Consider the following 21810-nt stretch of genomic DNA (forward strand, 5'->3'; position numbering starts at 1 on the left):
CTGCGCCCCCCCTCGGCCCCATGGCCCCGCGAGGGGAATTTGGGGAGGTGGGAGTGGGGCAGCGCCAAGGCCGGCCCCCCCCGCGCTGTCCTGGCGGGAGCGGCTGCAGTGGGGACCGAGTGCGGGCGGGAGCGGCCGAGAGCCCAGCGCTGCCCCAGCCCGACCTGCCCCAGCTCCATCCCTGCCCCTGCGCTGGGATGCTGTGGGTGTGGGGGGAAGAGGGAGCCGGCAGTGGGTGCTGGGCCTGGGGGCAGGAGGAGAAGGGAAGGAGAAGCAGGCTTGAGGAACAGAATGGTCAAACGATGGATGTGGCAGGAGAAGATGGGATTGTGCAGGAGAAGGAGGAATAGCAGGAGGAAGAGGAGTGTGAGGAAGAGGAGAGACTCAGGAGGAGGAGGAGCAGAAAGAGGAAGCAGCAGAAGGTTCCACCACTCCCTGTGTCTGCAGCTTCCCCCCAGCCCCAGGAGTGCTGCTCCCCCCACATGCAGCAGGTGACTATGGAGGGGGATCCACGATTTTCACAGGGTGAATCTTGGTGTTTCTGATCTTTCTTGGGCTAAATGTTGGTGCTTTGGTTTTATGTGGCAGCTGAATCTTTATGTTTTGGAGAAGGAGGTTTTTGCATAGTTGTGACGTTTGGGGAGTTTTTGTTCTGTGTCTTGAAGTTTGTGGGATTTTTGGGCTGAATCTTGGTGTTTTGAAGGTTCTTACGGATACAAGATTCCTAATGATTTCCAGAGATGAACTTGTGCAAGGAGGAACCTCCAGTCCAAGGTGCTCTTCTCTTGTTTTTCCCTCAAACCAGGATTTTTCATTTCCAGGGCGCGGCTGGATGGAGGAGGAGGAAAAGCCCCGGAGATGCTGCAGGAGGAGGAGCTGCAAACCCAGCCCAGGGAGCTGCGGGGAGGAAAGAGCCCCCCTGAGCCAGGAAGGCGGGCGGAGATCCAGGCGGAGCTCGGAGCTGGTGAAGAAGCCTCATGGCAGGGAGAAGCCCCACAAGTGCTTGGAATGTGGGAAGGGTTTCAGCTGGAGATCCAGCCTGATCCAGCACCAGAGGATCCACACTGGGGAAAGGCCCTACGAGTGTGAGGAGTGTGGGAAGAGGTTTCAGAGAAGCTCCCATCTCCTCAGACATGAGCAGATTCACACAGAGGAGAGGCCCTTCCGCTGCCCCGACTGCGGGAAGGGCTTCAAGCACAACTCCAGCCTCACTGAGCACCGGCGCATCCACACCGGGGAGAGGCCCTACGAGTGTGGGAAGTGTCAGAAGAGTTTCATGCACATGTCTGGCCTGATCGTGCACCAGGTGATCCACACTGGGGAACGGCCCTACGAGTGCTTGGAATGTGGGAAGAGCTTTGGGTGGAGCTCTGCCCTGAGAATACACCAACGCATCCACACTGGGGAGAGGCCCTACGAGTGTCCCCAGTGTGGGAAGAGGTTTCAGACCACCTCCAATCTCCTCGTACATGAGCGGATTCACACAGAGGAGAGGCCCTACCGCTGCCCCGACTGCGGGAAGGGCTTCAAGCAAAACTCCCACCTCACCGTGCACCGGCGCATCCACACCGGGGAGAGGCCCTACGAGTGTGGGAAGTGTGGGAAGAGCTTCTCCATGAGCTCTCACTTGACCCAGCATCAACGGAGGCACCGGTAAGGGAAGCCCTGTGAGTGCCGTCAGTGAGGGAAGAGCTTGGAGTGAGGGAAGAGAGTGAGGGAAGAGCTTGGTGCGCTGCTGCAGCTCCATCCCCCATGGGAGGATCCGGGCTGGATGATCCCCAGTGACCCCCGTTGGGCAGAGCCCTGGTGTCCCCGTATGGGGAATAAAACAGAGAGTAAAGCAATGGAGCTGATAAAGGGGCCCGATATCTGAGGCCTGACTGAGCAGAAACTGTGGGAGACACAGACACAGTTTCAGTCTCCCTGGGCAAGAAGTGACCAGGCAACATGGTGTGAGACTTTGTGATAAATGTTCCCAGGTTACTGGATGTCTTGAAGAATGTGTAACCAATGGGAAATTGTTACCAAAACCAGCCCTCTATAAGCCCCATACAAGTCAATCCCTGTATAAACACTGGTACACTCAATAAAATTGGCTTTTGTCTAAACTGGGATGTCCCCGTCTCTCCATGGTGGATAACCCTGTTGTGGGTGATCCCCGTTGGGTGGGGGAAGGTGCTGGAGGGATTTGTTTCCCTTCTCCTGGTGCTGCCGTGGTTTGGTTGGTAATAAATTCCCTCCCTGTGCCCAGGCTGGGTCTGTTGTCCCCGTGCCGGAGCTCGGGGCGGGATCTCTCCCGTTCCTTCTCTGCACTGCCGGGCCTCTCCTCAGCCAATGAGAGAACGCGGTGGAGAAGAGTCAGCCAATGAGAGCGAGCGGGGCTGATGACTCACCAGTTGCCGGGCAGACCCGCAGCAGGCAGTGTTCCCCACCTGGACCCGCCCTCCCTGCCCAGGGCCGGCCCCGCCGTGGGGTCCCCCCAAGTCCCTCCCCAGTGCCCCCATGAACTGGGCTGGGTTTAACTGGGAAGCTTTACTGGGAACACTGGGAGCAGGCGGGCAGGGGCAGAGTGACAGCAGGGCTGGGGGGACACTCAATCCCCCTTAAAATCACCGTGGAGTTGGAGTGGGGGTCCCGGCCAAGCTCAAGGCCACGGGGATCGGCTGCGGCCGCCGGCGGCTCAGGAGCTCTGTGGGCAGAGAAATGGGGGTGACACCGGGCGGGGGGGGCCCGTGGGCAGCACACACCCTGGGGGAAGGGGGGAGACGACTCCTGGGATCCCCCTGACCTTGCACAGGTAGAAGCCATGCCCAAGCGCCAGGAAGATGAAGCCCAACACTAAACCCTCAGTGTCTGACAGCATCTTGCTGCATGCAGCATGTCTGGGGGGTTCCGCAGGGATCAGATCCCCTAAAAGCTCTCACAAACACCCCAAGCCCCTCCAAGCACCTTCCCGATTGCTCCCACCCAGCCAGGACCCACTGAAACCTTTCCCCAATCCCTTCCCGGCCTTTCCAGGACCCACCAAAGCCATTCCCATCCCTCTCAGGATCCCACAACCCCCTTTCAGTTGCCCTCCACTGCCCCAGGACCCCCAAACCCTCTTCCAGTCCTTTCCCAGCCCCACCAGGACTCACCCAGACCTCTCCCAGTGTCTTCCCAGTACAGCCAACTTCATCCCAAGCTTCAGTAATCCATCCCCAATCTCCTTCCAGCCCCTCCAGGCTCTCTCCAATCTCTCCCGTCACACCCAGTACCCCCAGACTCCTCCCCAGTTCCCACCAGGACCCCCAGAACCCCATTCCTCCCTCCCCTGTATTCTTCAAACCCATTCTTAGCTCTTCCAAACCCACAACCTTCTCTGCCAGTTGAAACCAGGCTCTCTCCAACTCCCTCCCAGTTGCTCCCACCACATCCCAGTGGCTGTCCCAGCGCCCCCAATTCCTCCCCTGTACCCCAGTGGTGGCTCAGGGGGTGCTCCAGGCTGACGTGCTGCACCTGGCAGGTGGAGGTGACCCTGGCCCAGGCTGGGGTTTCCAGCAGTACCAGGAGCTGGTGGATCCAGTCCCTGTTGGGGACCACGTCGGTGGCCACCACAGAGAGCTCCTGCTGGCCCTGGAACCACCTCAGCTGGGTGTGGGCAGGGTAGAAATCCACCAAGGAGCAGAGGAGGCGGCCGGGGCCGGGCTGGGAACTCAAGGGCACCAGCGAGATGGACACGCTGGGTGGGGGGCACTGGGAGAGAGGAGGGAGGGTTGGTGTGGCCTTGGGACAGTCTGGGAATTGACTGGGAGATACTGCGAATGGACTGGGAAGACTGGGGTGGCACCCAGAGAGAGGGGAGGGGATGGGGGGCACAGGGAGAGAGGGTGGAGATCTCGGAGTGAACTGGGGAGGAACTGGGAATGGGCTGGGAAGGAGTGGGAGGGACTGGGGCGGCACTGGGAGGAACTGGGAATGGGCTGGGAAGGAGTGGGAGGGACTGGGGCGGCACTGGGAGGAACTGGGAATGGGCTGGGAAGGAGTGGGAGGGACTGGGGCGGCACTGGGAGGAACTGGGAATGGGCTGGGAAGGAGTGGGAGGGACTGGGGCGGCACTGGGAGGAACTGGGAATGAAGCGCGCGGCACTGGGAGGCCGAGTCCAGTGCGGGGCACGCGGCGCTGCGGGTCTGCCTGGCAACTGATGAGTCATCAGAGACTCGCGCTCTGATTGGCTGAGGGGCGGCAGCGCCACGCCAGGCTGAGATGGACAGCCGGGAGGCACTGGGAGAGACTGGGATGGACTGGGAGAGCCACGGGGTCAGTAATTAGTTGGTTGGTCCGTACTTGGGATGCTGCAGGCGAGGCTACAATTCTGGATGGCACTGAAGTGAGACATTTGGGATCCCTGTCACATGATCCTGTCATTGATCAAGAAATGATGAGGGGGGCTAACCCTCACAGCCTCTGGGCACGGGTTCTGGAAAGTGTAGCACAAAGATACCTGTGTGCAGATGATCTTTATATGCAGCAGACTCAGTGGAAGACTATAGAAAACAAGGGATCCAACGTCTGAGAGAAATGGCAGTGGCAGAGATTATCTTCTCAGATGAAATAACAACTAGAAATCCTGGCTTGGTACCAAGTACATCTGTGATGTGGCGAAAACCTTTATGGCTTGGGCCACATGAATACGCTTCTGCTTTAGCAATAATGAAGCAGGAGAAGAGGGATGAGACCGTGCTCAACATGGCAAGGAAACTCCAAGCATATGCAGATGCTGTACATGGCCCAACCCATGCCAGAATTGCAGCAGTGCAAACACGTCTGCAGAAATTAGACGATAAGATAGAGGAGAATCATAAGAGACTCGGAGGAGATTAAGGAGGACCTTTTCCAAATCTCAGCAGTACAGATCAGAGGTTCTGGTATCTAACGTAGACGTTCCTCAGATGGTGAGAGAAGGTACACCCCACAAGCTGAGCTGTGGTTCTTCCTGCGCGACTGCAGAGAAAACATGAGGAGATGGGACGGAAAATCTACTGCTGCTCTGGCACAACGGGTGCATGAATTGAAGGAAGGCAAGACCCAGAGAGGAAGTGCCACCAAAAGGAGAACAGCTCCAGTTGCCCGTAGCCAAACTGCCAGGCATGATGATGATGATGACATGTCCGATCCCCTTGAAGGAACCTCTAAGACATACGCCCAAGGCAAGAAGGATAGCCAGGCTTAGAGGGGCCCTGCCTCTAGCCAGGTAGAGGCGAGGGAAAACCGTGTTTTCTGAACTGTGTGGATTCGCTGGCCTGGCACATCAGAGCCACAAAGATAAAAGGCTTTGGTCGATACTGGTGCACAATGCACGTTAATTCCATCGAGACACGTAGGGGCAGAATCTGTCTCTATCGCCGGTGTGACAGGGGGATCACAGGACTTTACCTTGGTGGAAGCTGATGTAAGTCTGGCAGGAAAGGAGTGGAAGAAACACCCTATTGTGTCTGGCCCAGAGGCCCCATGTATCTTGGGCATAGATTACCTTTGAAGGAGGTATTTTAAAGACCCAAAGGGACTCAGGTGGGCATTTGGGAGAGCAGCTGTAGCGACAGAGGGCATCCAGCAATTGAACACCTTGCCTGGACTTTCTGAGAATCCAACTACAGTAGGACTTCTGAAGGGAGAAGAACAAAAGGTACCAATTGCCACTTCAACAGTGCATCGTCAACAGTACAGAACAACTCGAGATGCTGTGATTCCCATCCATAGGATGATCTGAGAGCTGGAGAGCCAAGGGGTGGTCAGCAAAACCCACTCACCCTTCAACAGCCCCATCTGGCCTGTGCGTAAATCTGAAAGAGAATGGAGATTGACTGTAGACTATCATGCATTGAATGAAGTTACTCCACCGCTGAGCGCTGCTGTGCCGGACATGCTGGAACTCCAGTACGAGCTGGAGTCCAAGGCAGCAAAGTGGTATGCCACTATTGATATTGCCAATGCATTTTTCTTCATCCCTCTGGCAGCAGAATGCAGGCCTCAGTTTGCTTTCACCTGGAGGGGCGTGCAGTACACCTGGAACCAACTGCCCCAGGGGTGGAAGCACAGCCCCACCATCTGCCATGGACTGATCCAGACTGCACTAGAAAAGGGTGAGGCTCCAGAACATCTACAGTATATTGATGATATCATTGTGTGGGGGAACACAGCAGCAGAAGTGTTTGAGAAAGGAGAGAAAATCATCCGAATCCTCCTGGAAGCTGGTTTTGCCATCAAGAAGAGCAAAGTCAAGGGATCTGCTCGAGAGATCCAGTTTTTGGGAGTGAAGTGGCAAGACGGACGGGGTCAGATTCCTACAGATGTCATCAACAAGATCATGGCGATGTCGCTACCAACCAACAGGAAGGAGACACAAGCTTTCCTAGGTGCCATCGGTTTCTGGAGAATGCAGATTCCTGAGTACAGTCAGATCATGAGCCCTCTTTACCTGGTTACCTGCAAGAAGAACAATTTCCCCTGGGGCCCTGAGCAGCAACAAGCCTTCACCCAGATCAAACAGGAGATCGCTCATGCTGTAGCCCTTGGCCCAGTCAGAACGGGACCAGAGGTCAAGAATGTGCTCTACTCTGCAGCCGGGAACCATGGGTTGTCCTGGAGCTTTGGCAGAAAGTGCCTGGGGAGACTCGAGGCCGACCACTGGGATTCTGGAGCAAAAGTTACAGAGGGTCCGGAGCCAACTACACTCCCACAGAGAAGGAAATCTTGGCCACCCACGAGGGAGTCCAGGCCACCTCAGAGGTGACTGGCACGGAAGCACAACTCCTCCTGGCACCCCGACTGCCGGTGCTGGGGTGGATGTTCAGAGGAGAGGTTCCCTCCACCCACCATGCCACCAGAGCTGCATGGAGCAAGTGGATTGCTCTCATCATGCAGCGTGCCCATATGGGTAAACTGAATCAACCTGGGATTTTGGAAATAATTACAAATTGGCCCCAAGGTGAAAGTTTTGGTGTCACAGATGAAGAAGAAGAACCAGTGACATGGGCTGAAGAAGCTCCACCATACAACCAACTGCCAGGAGATGAAACACGCTACGCTCTCTTCACCGACAGTTCCTGTCACATCATAGGGACGAATCGGAAGTGGAAAGCAGCCGTATGGAGTCCCACACGACGGGTTGCAGAGGCCACTGAAGGAGAAGGTGGATCAAGCCAGCTTGCTGAACTCAGAGCTGTTCAACTGGCCCTGGACATTGCAGAAAGGGAGAAGTGGCCAAAGCTCTACCTCTACACTGATTCATGGATGGCAGCCAATGCCCTATGGAGGTGGCTGGAGAAGTGGAAAGAGGCTAACTGGCAGTGTAGAGGAAAACCTATTTGGGCTGCTGAAGAGTGGAAAGATATTGCTACCTGGGTAGAGAAGCTACCTGTGAAGGTTCTCCATGTAGATGCCCATGTCCCCAGAAGCAGAGCTAATGAAGAGCAGCAAAACAACCAGCAGGTAGATCAGACTGCAAAGATAGGGGTGTCAAAGACAGACCTCGATTGGGAACACAAGGGAGAGTTGTTCCTAGCACGATAGGCCCATGATGCCTCAGGCCATCAGGGCAGAGATGCCACCTACAAGTGGGCACGAGACCGAGGGGTGGATCTAACCATGGACAGTATTTCTCAGGTGATCCATGACTGTGAGACCTGTGCTGCCATCAAACAGGCCAAGCGGGTGAAGCCCCTGTGGTATGGTGGGCGGTGGTCCAAGTACAAGTATGGGGAGGCCTGGCAGATTGACCACATCACACTGCCCCAGACACGCCAAGGCAAGCACTACGTGCTCACCATGGTGGAAGCCACCACAGGATGGTTGGAAAGCTACCCTGTGTCTCATGCTACAGCCTTATCAACACCATCCTGGGCCTTGAAAAGCAGGTCCTTTGGAGGCATGGTACCCCTGAGAGGATTGAGTCAGACCATGGGACTCATGTCAAGAACAGCCTTATCAACACCTGGGCTAGGGAACATGGCATTGAGTGGGTGTACCACATCCCAAACCATGCCCCAGCTGCAGGCAAAGTGGAGAGGCACAATGGACTGTTAAAAACCACCTTAAAAGCATTGGGTGGGGGATCTTTCAAAAATTGGGAGCAACATTTAGCAAAGGCCACCTGGTTGGTTAACAGCCGAGGTTCCACCAATCGAGCAGGTCTTGCCCAGTCTGAGTCCCTGAATATAGTAGATGGAGATAAAGTCCCAGTGGCACATGTCAGAGGTTTGTTAGGGAAATCAGTGTGGATCAATTCTGCCTTGAGTACAGACAAACCCATTTGTGGGATTGTCTTTGCTCAGGGACCAGGTTGTACATGGTGGATAATGCAGAGAGATGAAGCAACACGATGTGTACCTCAGGGGGATCTGATTGTGGGGTAAGACTCATGGCAAATATCACTGTTTGCTGCATGTTACTGCCAGTGTCTGTACATGAAAACACACAGACATGAGACAGAAAGAAATGTGTACGTGCCAAAGGTTTGAGCAAGTGAAATAGAAGGAAATGTGTAAGTGTTGAAGGTTTGAGTAAGTGAAAGATGGAAGTTTTAACTTGATGGAGTTTTTACATGATGTTGAAGATATGGAGATAAGGGGTGGAATGTCCGAGGGTGACGTTATGGTGTTTGTATCTCCAATCGTGTGTTCTGTTTATGTTTGATATTCTGTTCTGTGCTTTCAGAACTGACTCAGAAAGTGAAGGTTTGTTTTGCCTTGTTATCAGCCGGCTCACCTCCCCCCATGATCTGCTGTCTAGAAGAGGCCAGTGCGGGCTGGCTTGCTTTGCTTTGCTTGCTGGCTTTTCCTTGATTTGCTTTGCTTTTTTTCCTTGCTTCTGCTTTTGCCTTTGCTTTTTAAAATTAGTTAAGTTAAGCAGTCCAATTCTTTCCCTGCATTGTTCCTTTTCCCTTTCCCTTTAGTGAATACCATCCAACCTGCTCTGGACTGGGACCTGGGAACCCCAAGAGCACCGGGAGCCTGCGCTCTGTGATCTGCAGCAGCCATCCCCAGTGCCCAGAGCAATCCCCAGCGCCCAGACCCGGGCGACCACCCCCAGGAGAGACTTTCTGGATTTGTCATCTCTTCAGAGTGGTGAAAGAGTTTTGTTGTCATCTGGTGTTGTTCATTTTTTTAGTGCTGGGAAGGGTTTTGTTTGTTAAGTAAACAGGTTCTTTTCCACTTCTCTCAGAGAAAATTCTTCCCAAATCAGGTGGGTGGGGAGGGGCCGTGGGGGTTTGTTTTCTGGGGGCTCCTTCCAGAGGTTTTTCTCCCAAATTTGCCCTAAACTAGGACGAATATTTTACTGCCCATTTCGTGTCTGGAGAGAGTGAAAAAAAAAAAAAACCTGTTCTAATCATATTTTGGTTCCAATTACTTTGTGTTAGTATGGAGTAGTTACTGGCTTTGTTGTTTGAATTCATAGTGTCTTTTAGAGTGGAGGCCTGTATGTGTTTCTGGTCCCTAGGGTTTTTTGAGATCTTAATCCCTCTATGGTCCCTAGGTTTATTTTCTTATCCAGGAATAGCTCTGGTATTGTCCCTAATACGTAGTTTTTGCAGTAGAAGGGCACTGACCAGAATATCCATCGGGCTGTGCTAGGGTGTGATGGCATCCAGGGGGTTTATGAAGGTGCTGAAGTCTGTTCCAGGAATGCCTGGCTCATGGTCATGGTTGTGCAGCCAGTTTGTTAGAGGGGAAGCAGGGGATGAGGCTTTTCAGCCATTGCTTTCCTTCTTCTCCTCTGAATCTCTCAGCTCCCTATTAGAGAATGTTCCGTCTCCCCGACTGTTAAAGAGACCATCTTCCTGGTATTTAATCTGGTAAGCTTTCTCTCTACAATCTGCAGTCTCTCTAGAATGAGGGCTGAGATTTCTAGAGGGGCTGAAGAGACCCCTGACCCAGGAGTAGACCCAGGTGTGAGAAATCCTGAGTGGTGTGGGAAATGGGGGGGACGGGAATTGGCACATAGACCATTTTCCCACATTCAAATAGATTTTACTGATTTGCCTAAAGTAGGAAGGTATAAACACTTATTGGTGATAATAGATCACTTGACTCAGTTTGTAGAGGCTTTCCCTACTTTCAGGGCAACTACACAAACAGTAGTAAAAATACTATTAGAAGAGATAATCCCCCGCTATGAACTAGCAGAAGTAATAGACTCAGACAGAGGGCCACACTTTGCCTCCAAAATAATTAAAGAAGTAGTTACAGCTCTAGGAACAAAGTGGCAATATCATACACCCTGGCATCCACAAAGCTCGGGTAAAGTGGAAAGGGTAAATGGGAAAATAAAGAAACAACTAACTAAATTGATGTATGAAACACAGTTATCTTGGGTAAAATGTTTACCTTTAGCCTTGTTAAATATAAGAATTCAGCCCAGAACCGATATTGGAATTTCTCCCTTTGAAATGCTTTATGGGATGCCTTATGACATGGATTCTCCTATAGATCACCCTGAAATAAGTAATCAACAAATTAACCAATATGTCATGCAACTTATGAAGGCTCGGGAAGGGCTTAGAAGAGCTGGGTTACTAGTGCAACAACCTCCTTTAGACCTAGCAATCCACAATATAAATCCAGGTGATAAGGTGTTAATAAAAACCTAGAAAAAAACCTCACTACCCCCAAACTGGGAAGCCCCCTATGTTGTTTTACTCACTACAGAAACTGCAGTCAGAACCGCCGAGAAGGGGTGGACCCATGCGAGCTGAATAAAGGGAGCGATTCCTGCTGCTGCCCAAGAGCTCTGGAGAATAACCAGCCAGCCCGGGGACCTTAAGGTCACATTTAAATGGACTGAATGGACTCAGTAAGAATTGTACGAACCAGCTGGTAGAGTGAGATATTGGACTATGGATATCCTATAACTAATGATTTTAGAGTATATTGTACAAAGAAGGATTGTGATTGTTACCCTTTTGTATGCTATATTTGTAAAATTTGCCAGGAACGGTGGTGGGTCCATAGTTACAGAGGCACTCCTCCTAGGGGTATTTCTAAAGGTGTTATCAGTTAGAACTGACAGAGTCAGTCCTAAGGATTGGAGAAGAGAACGGGACCCTACCAAGGGAATCCCAAGAGTGGTGGGAGGTGTTTACTAAGGGGGCTAGACCCGAAAATTGTTGTTTCCACTCCAATGAACCAATTCCCTTAATTGTTCAAATTATAAAAGGGAATTGCTGGAAAACTTTACCTGGGATTCAGTGTGACTCACCACAAGTGAAGGATAAAAGCTAGGAATCATTCAAAAAGAGGCAACAAAAACAGAGTAAGGGTCCTCCTGAAGAATATCCTTGCTCCGAGAAGATGGTGCGCCTCGCGGCCCGGAGCAGAGGGATGAGAAGCGGTGGAGGAAAGAGCCCTCAGACTGGGACAATTCAAAGTATTTCAAGAACTGCCTCAAGGATACTGATCTCCCAAGGGTAAAGGTGAGCCCAGCAATAACATGTCAAAACAAACACTGGGAATGGGGAGATAATGATAATCAAACCCTGGGGCAGTTTGGACTCCACCCTTGCTGGCAAATTCTGTGCCTATTAGTTATATGTTGTACCTGGCCTGTACAAGGGGACTATGCACACCAGCCAGTTTTCCCCAGCAGCAGCTGCAGGCAGTGACCCTAATTGAAAGGTAGGGATGGTGTTTCCTGGTTATAGAGGAACTGGTAGGGGTTGGTTGGACTCTGACCGAAATAGACCAAGGGAAAGTTGTTAAGCATAATGCCACCACTGTAGCTCCCATTTTTTTTGTTACTAATGAGGACTTGGTAAACTCTATGTGGAGATGGAGTAAACCTGAACTCTGGGCTAACTATTGGTGTCCTAGTTCCAATCGTGGGGGGGGGATATTGAAATTATCCTGGGGAATATCTGTGAGTATTAGGGCTGTAAAGCCATAGCAACCGCCTTGGCTGTCACCCATCCAGATAAATTTTTAAAGGTCTCATGGTACCCTGAGAGGTGCAAAATTCCAGAGTATGGCACTCAAGGATAAATTCTGTATAAGGGAGATTGCAGGTTATTGTTGCTACTAAGTTTAACTTTCAAACCTTGCATTTTTAATAAAATCATAGGCATTATAAAAGGAAGACTAGAGGCAGCTCATCTAATGCTTATTAGAGATGGGTACGAAGCATTGCCCAGAGATTCAAAAGCAGATAAAATCCTGGTCTTAAGCTACCAAAAGTTAAAGTGTTTTAATGAACAAATTGGTAAAGAGAAAAAGGAGGGATTGTAATAAATAAAAAGGTCTTTGTTCATCAAACGAGCATTGAAGGAGATAAGAATTTGAACGGAGGAGGGAATCTCAAGATGTGGGAGGAGAAGGAGAAAGATGGGGAAACAGCAAGTATTCTGCTTAAGAATTGTGCAGATGTAACTAGCATAGAAGACTGTGTAACAAATTATATACAAGTTAACTTTTAGGCCAAGGACCATCCGCAAGGAAGATGAGGAGCCTTCATTCTTATGACCACCAAGGGCAGAAAAAAAGACCCCCAGCAACCAATTGCACCGGTGAAGAGTACATCGAGAGAAAACACGTCAACCAGAAAAAAAAAAAGGGACTATAAAAACAAAAAGGTCAAAGGGGGAAGGTGCACCGTGGCAGAGCAGACACTCCCCGGCCACCCAGCGCTGTTCTTTTGCTTAATACCGCTTGCTAAATAAATTCATGTTAATTGATTTATCTATAATTAGCCTCCCCAATTGAATTTGTCCATAACAAGCCTGACTAGAGAAATGAAAAAAAATTAAAGTTGGTATATTATCCAACACACATGTGCAGAGCAAGCCCCCGGCTGCTGAGTCTCAGGAGAAGGCTGAGGGAAATGCACCCACTACGACCCCTCTGCGACTCACTTGGCACCTGGTGCAGAAGTTTGGATGCCTGCAGGGGTTGCTTGTCTCCTCTGGGTGTGTTCTTCCTTCCCTCTGGGAGGGCCTTCATGGAAATTAGTTCCATTTCTCCTGCAGACCAGAGTGGCAGGGAGTCACTGCAGGCTGGTGATACTCTGATACAAGGAAACGGGTGTGCATACAAACCACGCTGTGAAAAGCCAGTGTCCGTAAGGGAGCCAGAGGAGCCCTGCATCTTTATTTGAATAAAGGGAGAGTCCATGGGGTCATCTGCTGCTGGGGTTTTCTCTCTCAAAGTTTTGGAGGACACAGCCTCCTTTTAAACTCCTGGCCACATGCTGCCCTCTTCCTTTCCCCACTGGCTGGGGTACCAGGCCAGGGGACTGCAGGGACCTTTGTACCCTCTTTTCCTTTTGCAAGGTATTAGTTCTGGTCTCCATCCAAACTGTAATAGATAGAGAATAAGATGATTGGCTCTCACAATTAAGGGATGAATATTGTGTGTATCTTAAGAGAAGCTTTATTGATGTAGAGTTATGTTATTGTGATTTGTTGTTTAGATGTTCTCTGTTCTCCCCACAGTCCCCGTCCCCCCCACTCCCTATTGTTCCCACCTGGAACAGGTGGGCTTTCTAGGACAGGTAGAAAGAAGGCATGTGTGGTATTCACATATCCTTTGAACAGTGAGAGACACAGACTTTCCCAGGAAAATCCTGGGGAAGGCTGTGAGAAAGCTCAGAGAAAGAAAAACAATTATCTTCATTTGCTGCATCTGTTGTTTGGCACATGTGGAATGGAGATTGTTTACCAAAGAGGGGTTTCTTCATTGGACTCTGGTGATGGTGTTTTGATTTAATTTGACCAACTGGAGCCACTCTGTGTTGGACTGTCTCTAAGGGTCATGGGTTTTTCTTCAGGATAGCAGTAGTATAGTTTTTAGTATAGTGTAATATAGGACAGCTTAATAAATCTTTTGTTCAGCCTTCTGCAAACATAGAGTCAATGCACGTCATTCCCTGAGGTGGAGGTCCACCACAATAGGTGTCGACATATACCCCTTGCATGGGAGAGTTAGGAAAGGAAATGCTTGTTGCTGGGGGAACACGACGTGACAACACCTGACCTTCAAATGCAGCTACAAGAAATAAATTCTACCAATAAAGGGCAAAGAAGGGTTGACTGAGAGACTTTGGGAGGGGCCAGGGTGGCTGATGCACCCTCCAGGAATGTGAAAGGTGAAGCATCAATCTTGAATATGAGGCAGCCACCTGGCAGGCAGCCATGGGGCAGGGGCACTTCCCAGGCCTGTTCTTCCTTATTTATCCTTCTCTTATGTTTTTGTAAATGTTTAATAAACATTTTAAAATTTTTAAAGTGAACAGTTGTTTCTCACAAAACCCAGTCCTAAGGTGAGATGGTCGTGTGTCGTGGTTTGACACGGGAAAAGAATTTTCTTGGAAGGAAGAGGTCAGTCCAGTCAGGGGTCAGGTTTGGATACTGACACTTGGGGTGACCAATTGTAGGTGGACACGCCTCTGAGAACACAGAGGGGTTAAAAGCAGAACTCCCAGGAGAACTCGCTCTCTTTGGTTCCGGTCAGCGGAGAGTGCAAACCTCCCCTGCCCAGCCATGAGCTGGGTGGGGAAGGGGAAGCCATGTGGTCTGCAGAGGTAGGCCAGGGGGTGAAGGGTCTGGAACCGAGCTGGGCCAGTTCCTGTGGACGGAAGGGTGGAGAACGTCTGAGATGTCTTTGTTTCCCCCCCCCCCCAGCCTAGAGGAAAAGACATAGAGAGCCTGCAGACACCTGGGAGTTTGCTGGCAGAGGAGAAGGAGGAGGAGGGGGGAGATACCCAGCATGGGAACGGGAGACAGAGTCCTGGGCCGAGAGATTTCAGCTGTCCGGGGAGTCTGGGAATTTTAACCCTTTCCTGTGAAATGAAGGCTTTGTGAAATATTGCTCCTCTTCAATTTGAAGGAAAGAGAGACAGCCGGGGACCTCAGTTGTTAGGGAAAGAAGGTTGGGGGGAGATGATGGAGTGGCTGTTGGCTGGACTCTTCTTGTCAGCCATAGACTGAACCAACTTCTCCAAGAGAGACTGCATTTTAGGGGGATGCAATGGTGAGCCAAGAAACACATCGAGCAAATACCAGTTCAGGGATGAACAGAGGTCAGCGGAGGAGGGTGTGATGATGCTCTCCGTCTTCAGAGAAGAAGAGAAGGCGATCTCTGTTCTTGGACCCCTGGCCTCAGGGGAAAATGGGGGGAACTGTAGTCCCAAAATGAGACACTGGACTGTTGTTCCTGTTGGTCCTTGGCAAAGCATCCTTAAAGGGGCCCTATAAGCAGTCTCTGTCCATGCACGGTGGTGAGAGCACTGTGACATGGAGAGGAGAGTGTCAGACTGGCTTGGTGTGTTTGGGCGGTGCCATGTATGACATGGAAAGACAAGAGGTGGCATCTGTGTTTCCTGGGGGTCTATGGTGCAAGGGAGACTCCTCTCTCCCCTGATGGACTCAGTATTGATTATGTGGAAGGGTGAAGACTTGATTAAGGGTCCAATCGTGTCTCGCTGTGGTTTGTTGGAGGTGGGTGGTGGGAGGAGGAATGTTTTGAAAGGTTTTCATTTCAAATTTTGTGTGTGGTTTTTTTTTCCTCCCTTTTTTTTCCCTTTTATAGTAGTAGTAGTGTAATAAAGTTTTCCCCTTGTTATTAAGTTTGGCCTGCTTTGCTCTGTTCTCAATCGCATTTCACAGCATTCAATTGATAGGTTACATTTTCATGGGGGCACTGGCATTGTGCCAGTGTCAAACCATGACATCGTGTTACTCCTGACAGGAATGGGCTCCCTGCAGTTCGAGCTGTTCTGCAGCCGGTGCTTTTCCGTACCCTGCTTTGCTCTTCAGGTGGCAGATGCCTTGGGCAGGTTACTCCAGACACACGAGAGGGCCAGGGCAGGCCCAATCCCTAAAGCTCTCACAGAGCTGTGCTTGACTCCAAATTATGTAAGCATGAAACGGATTTTAAAGACTTGTCTTGGTTCGACAAGACAGGAATCTGCGAAGGAGGGCTAAAGCCTCCTGTGCAATGGAGAAGGCAAACCCCCTCCCTCTGAATTACTAGGAGTTTTAAATCAAAAGGCTCTCAGGCAAAGATATGGGAATGGGAGTAACAATTCTTTACTAGGAGAAAACTAGACAACAATTTAAAAAGGCAAATGCAATCGGTACAAACAAAACCAGTGAAAAAAGTCCAGAACCTGAGGATTCGGGGTGCCAGTAGCAGTCCTGCTGGGACGATTGCTCCCCTTGCAGTGATTGATGAATTGCAGCTGCAGTGGTGATCTTTTGAAGGGTATAGTTTTCCTCTGAAGATCTGGTGGCAGTGGGGCCGGTCTTCCTCTGCGCCGGGGTTGCCTCCAAGCTCCGCCGCCGTCGCCTCAGGGCGCTCCGGCTGCTTCTCTGCGAGTGCCGCTGAAGAGAGCTGCTTCTCTGGGAATCCCCCAAAGTAAAGAGCTGCTTCTCTCGGAGTCCCGCCCAGAGAGCTGCCTCCTCTCCCCAAAAAGCTACCCCTTTAAACAATAATAGAGTGCTTGGCTTCCCCCTCTGGGTGGGACCCCTCACGGTGTTATATTTACCAGCCCTGCATTGAATCAGTCAATGGCCCACTAACAAACCATTACCTCTTAGGAGCAAAACTGGTTCTTGGAAAAGATAACAAAACCTGTCCAACAGGTTTGCCTTCAACAGATGGCAAATAGAATACAAGCTTATCTTACAACCCAGGACAAGACTGTAGCACATCTGCAGATTCAAGGGACAGTAAAGCCAGTGCTGCACCCTGAGAAGTAAGTCCACAGTCTGAGTCGTTGATGTCATTTAACTAATTTGCAGTTCATTGTGATGATGATGCTGATAGTATCATAGAACATTTCCTTTTTTTTTTTTCCTCCCCCAAATAAAATGGTGCCATTCAGCTTCTGGAGAAAAGAACTCTCAAAGGTGCAGTTTGGCAGTCATGGAGGCAGAGGTGGGGGAGAGACAGATATGCCCTGGAGGGATGCTCTGGTGGGCTCCAGCATTTAAACAAGCTACTTTGATACAAAGACTGGGCCATTTTCAATGCTAAATGGCTGCATTAAATGGTTTTCCAAGCCTTATGCTGGCCAGAAAGATTTTAAAGCCCATGGGAGTTTAGCCTCCATGAGAAAGGCAGCATCAGTTCCTGTGCCAGGTGAGACATAGTGTTCAAAAGCTCAGCTTGCGTCTAGAGAAGCCACCAGCCTACTGTAAGCAAGGCCAGAAAGCTTCTCCAGTCCTGCTGAGCGGATGTGGCAGAGCTGTTGTGTTTTACAGCAGCTCCATGGCAGAGCAGCAGCTGCAGGAGAGGGCTCAGGACAGGCTTGGGGGGAGCGGGGCGGCAGGAAGCTGAGCGAAATCCCCGCTCTATGACTGACGAACTTTGTGCAGAAGCAAACAAAGATGGTGACTTGTAGAGGTTCCTGCTGTGCTCAAAGTTTGCCTCTGAAGACTGAGAGGTGATCTTGTCAGGAATCCCAGCAAACATCAGGGTAAAGGTTTTAGATTAGTTGTTGTGATTAGGCACAAGTGTCCAGTGAGAAAAGAGCCTCTGAAGCAGGCTGTGAGTCATAGGGTGTCTTAGGTTTTAGTAGAGCATAGATCACCAATTAAATACAATTTTAATTTTTATTCTAGAAATGTAAAAATATTCTAAGTTTTTCTGAATTCTAAAACTACTTTGAAAAATATAGAACTGCTGTGGGAAAAGGGACAAAATATTTGGAGAATTCTCTATGAAAAATATTCCTAAATCTTGCAAAACGAAAAATAAAGGCAGTAGCTGCTGGTCTCAGGAGCCCGAAGCCCAGCTGCTGCCTGCCCAGCACTGGCTGTGCCCAGACAAGCAGCTCCGCCAGTGCTGGTGGTAGCAGCCAGGGACCAGAGCTGAAGCCCAAAGATGCTGCTGGAGTCAGAGCATACACTGGCAGGAGGGCTGCACCTCCTGTCCTGGCTGGACACCAGGGCCAGCACCTTTGGGGACAGAGGGCTCTGTTATGGGTGGTGGCAGCATGTCCCCAGCAGTAAGTGGGCAATGCAGCTCTGGAAGGGCTGTTGGAAACTGGCTTGGGGACGGCTGATGACAGGCACAGGTCACCGTGGCTGAAGTCTTTGTCTGGTCTTGTGAAGCTGCAGAGGCGCTGCTGTGGAGAGAGGAGTGGCTGAGGCCCCAGCTGCCAGTGGCATACAGGGACCCTCGTGCACAGCAGGGCCCAGAGCTGGCAGGGCTCCCCAGCATGGCTGGAGCGGCTGGCACACCTTGGCCCAGCTGCACAGCTGCCCCTCGAGGCCCCGGCGAGCAGGGGACGGCTCTGGGCAGGCTCCCTGGCCAGGAGCGGCCCCCGAGCCCCTCTGCCTTCCAGGGGCAATCTTGTCCCCGCTCCTTCTCCTGTCCACCTTGCTGTGCCTCTGCCCTGTGCCCCTGGGGCTGCTCCTGGCCAGGCAGCCTCAGGGGGAGCCAGCACTGGCTGCAGCCCCAGCGGCCCCCCAGGACAAGGCCCAGCAATGAAGAGGCCAAGGAAAGCACTGGGCATCAGCAGAACCCTCAGCAGAGTGCTTTGGGCAGCCATGGACTGGCCACAACTCCACTGCAGCCTGACTGTAAATGTTTCCCATCTACATTAGACTTTTAAAAGAAACTGTTTGAGGGAAAAATGATGAAAACACTCACTGTTTTCTCTTCCAGTAACACCAGATTCCAACACAGGGCAATATGAAGATAAGCTCCAAAAACAGCAGACCTGCAATTAACTGTAGCACACAGTGTGTTTCCCAATAGCAACCACTTCTGAGGCTGTTCTGGGCATCGGGAACAGTTGTTGTGGGGCTGACTGCATCTGTGGGAGCAATGGGGAGCGTGAGCCCGCGCTGTGCTGCACTGCTGAGCTGGCAGCACGGTGCATATGGCCAGGATGTTCTCTGTTTGCCCAGAGCTGGGGCCTGCAGGCACCTTGCCACCCCTTGGCACAGGCTGTGCCTCCCAACACAGCCCAGCAGGCCGGCAGGAGAGCCCGGGGCCAGCGCAGCTGCTTGGGCCGTGGCTGCTTGGAGGGACAGGGGCCAAACCCATCCCTGAGCAGCCCCTGCCAGCCCTGGCCCTCCCTGCCCTGGGACAGCTCCCCCAGCCCCAGGGGACAGAGCCAGGCCCTGTCAGGACCCAGTGCAGCCCCTGCCCAGCCGGGAGCCAGGGCTGGCTCTGGCCCGGGGCTGGCTGCAGGGCTCCCGCTCGGGGCTGCTCCTGTGCCTGGGGCCTCTGGGCACTCAGGGCGGCTGCGGGAGCAGCTGCAGCGGGAGGGACGTTGGTGCAGAGTCCCGATTCCCCGGGGCTGGCAACGAGCTCCAGAGGCCCGGAAGCCCAGGCGCCTCCAGCTTTGGCTGCTGCCGGGCCGTGCAAGGGCAGGGCCTGGGGGAAGAGCTGCTGCCACACAGCCCCGCCGAGGGCTGAGCCTGGCTGAGCCCGGCACAGCAATCACCTCCTGTGCCTGTGCCCGTGCCTGGCATCGCCTTCCTTCCTGCAGCAGAGGCTGCCAGGGAGCCACTCCTTCCTCCGGGTTGTACCGCCTTCTGGAGAGATGTTTGGTCCATTACTTGGAAAAGGAAGAGAGACAGCTGGATCAGATGGAACCATCCATCATTAAGGGAAGTGGCACCTTCAGGGGGCAAAGGTTTTCAAAGTCATGGTTAAGGATCACAAAAACATCTGGGAATTGGCACTGGGCCAGGGCCCTCCCTCAATCAAGCATCTGCCAGGCCTGAGCAGAAGTCATAAGGGGATGGCCCAGGGTGAGGGCACACACGTGCATGATTCTGTCCTGGCACCTGCAGTGATGCCCCTCTGGCCGAGCTTTGGGCTCTGAGCTGGCAGCTCTCACAGCAGGAAAGGCCTTGACCTACCCTCAGCATCTCCCAGAGGCTCCATCCTGAACGTGGGTTGGGAAGCCAGATCACTTTCACTAGCAGGGTTATCTGCAAAGAAAGGCAGGACAGAACATCTCCTATGATGACACTGTAGGAGATCCTCAGGCTGCACCCAAGGCTCAGCCCCAGGGCCCAGCCCTGGGCTCGGCTCCTTCCCTCTCTGCTCTTCTCTGTGGCTGCACAGAGCACACGGAAGGACAAACTGGCATTGCACACAGGAAGAAAACTGACAGCTAAATGCTCCTTCCTCCCACTGACAGTGATCCTGTGGGATCACTCAGGGCTCTAGAAGGGAGCAGGTCAGGGCTTCCCAATCTCAACAACCTTCAGGCTCTTAAGGGAATGGCACATGATTGAGCTCTTGCAAAATGGACATTGATTGTTCCTTCAGGAAGAGAGACATTGAGAGTTTGCCTCCAAAATTCTCCAAGGATTTCAAACTGTCTTGTGCTAGGCCTCCCAGATAAGCCATGTCACGATCCCAAGTCTATACAGAAGCACAGATCAGAAGCATTTCCATGGTGTTCTGGGATCTCCCTCTGCCTTTGGGAAATGGGCACTGCAAGGGGGTCAGGTAAGGCAGAGGGAGCCGGACGTGAATGGCCACGGCCAAAGCTGCACAGGGGCCTGGAGAGCCCTGCACTGGCTCCTGGTCACTCTCCACCCTCTTTGCAGGCCCTGTGCAACATCCCTGGAGGGGTTGCTGAACCTGCCCGGGGCCCATGGTGGTTCTCTGACTCACACAGAGGAAACCCTCACTAATTTCCTGAGGAAATGTGCAGCAGGCAGTGCCACAACTATTCCTTCCTGCCTATCTCTGCTCAGTCAGCTCAGACCGGCCAAGGAACAGTCAGACCCTCTCACACAGGTCAGGGCCTTGGAAAAGAGCTTCTGCCACACAGTCTCAGCAAGGGCTGAGGCCAGCACAGCAATTACCTCCTGTGCCTGTGCCCATGCCTGGAATTTCCTCCCTTCCTTCAGGAAATGCTGCCTTCCATAGAGCGTCTCTGTCCATCCCTTGAGAAAGGAAGAGGCACAGGTGAATCAGATGGAAGCATTCCACATCAGGGGGGTGGAAACTTCAGGAGGCAATCCTTGTCAAAGACATGGATAAGGATCAGGAAAAGGCCCAGGCTCCTTGGGCTGTGACAGGGCTCTCTCTTTTCCAAACCGCCAGCCCTCCTGATCTTCTGGGGACTGGGAAATTGCAGGGGACATCAGGGTGTGCATGGCCCGTGGCGAAGTTGGGGCTCCCTGTCAGCTGGTGCCAAATGCCTTCCTGCAGAGGCTGGGGAGAAGCTGCAGCCAGGCCAGCCTGGGAAACAGCCCTGCAGGGCATGAGAGCAGCAGTGGGGCAGCGAGGCTGCCATGGATCCCTTCCCGCTGTGCCAGGCACGGCCTATCCAGATGTGCAGGGAAAGCCCCCAGCTGCTGAGTCCCAGGGCATGGCCGAGGAAATGCACCCACCTTGTCCTGCCTGAAGCATTTCCTTCAGCATTTGCCTCATGTTTTCGGATGGCTCAAGGGGTTTCTTGCATCCTGTAGCTTTGTTCTTTCCTGTCGGAGGACCTTAGAGCAAAACAATGCCAATTCCCAGGAATGGATCCCACAAAACCAGTGCCCAGCCCGTGGGATCAGCAGGGACACACTACTCACCCCTGCGATGGGAGCTGGGCTTGCGAGCAACATCCACCAAAAGACCTGGGAAAGTCCTCCCGGCAGCCACACCTGTAACTCAACAGCCACAGAAGCTTCTGTCATCTCTGCAGATTGGCACGGGCAGCACTGAGCCGCAGGAGCAGTGAGGGGATGGCCCAGGGTGAGGGCACACACGTGCATGATTCTGTCCTGGCACCTGCAGTGATGCCCCTCTGGCCGAGCTTTGGGCTCTGAGCTGGCAGCTCTCAAAGGGGGAAAGGCCTTGACCTACCCTCAGCAT

The 21810-nt window shown here is 52.2% G+C and overlaps 1 protein-coding gene across 1 annotated transcript in view; it reads left to right on the forward strand.

Moving 5' to 3' along the window:
- Positions 1-21810, forward strand: part of LOC144247628 (uncharacterized) — a 643963-nt gene that overhangs the window by 314173 nt on the left and 307980 nt on the right. The window contains 1 exon segment of the mRNA XM_077788936.1: positions 985-1698. Coding sequence (XP_077645062.1) covers positions 985-1698 — 714 coding nt within the window.

Source organism: Lonchura striata, chromosome 29 (assembly GCF_046129695.1).
Source record: "Lonchura striata isolate bLonStr1 chromosome 29, bLonStr1.mat, whole genome shotgun sequence".
In the NCBI taxonomy this organism is placed as follows: Eukaryota; Metazoa; Chordata; class Aves; order Passeriformes; family Estrildidae; genus Lonchura; species Lonchura striata.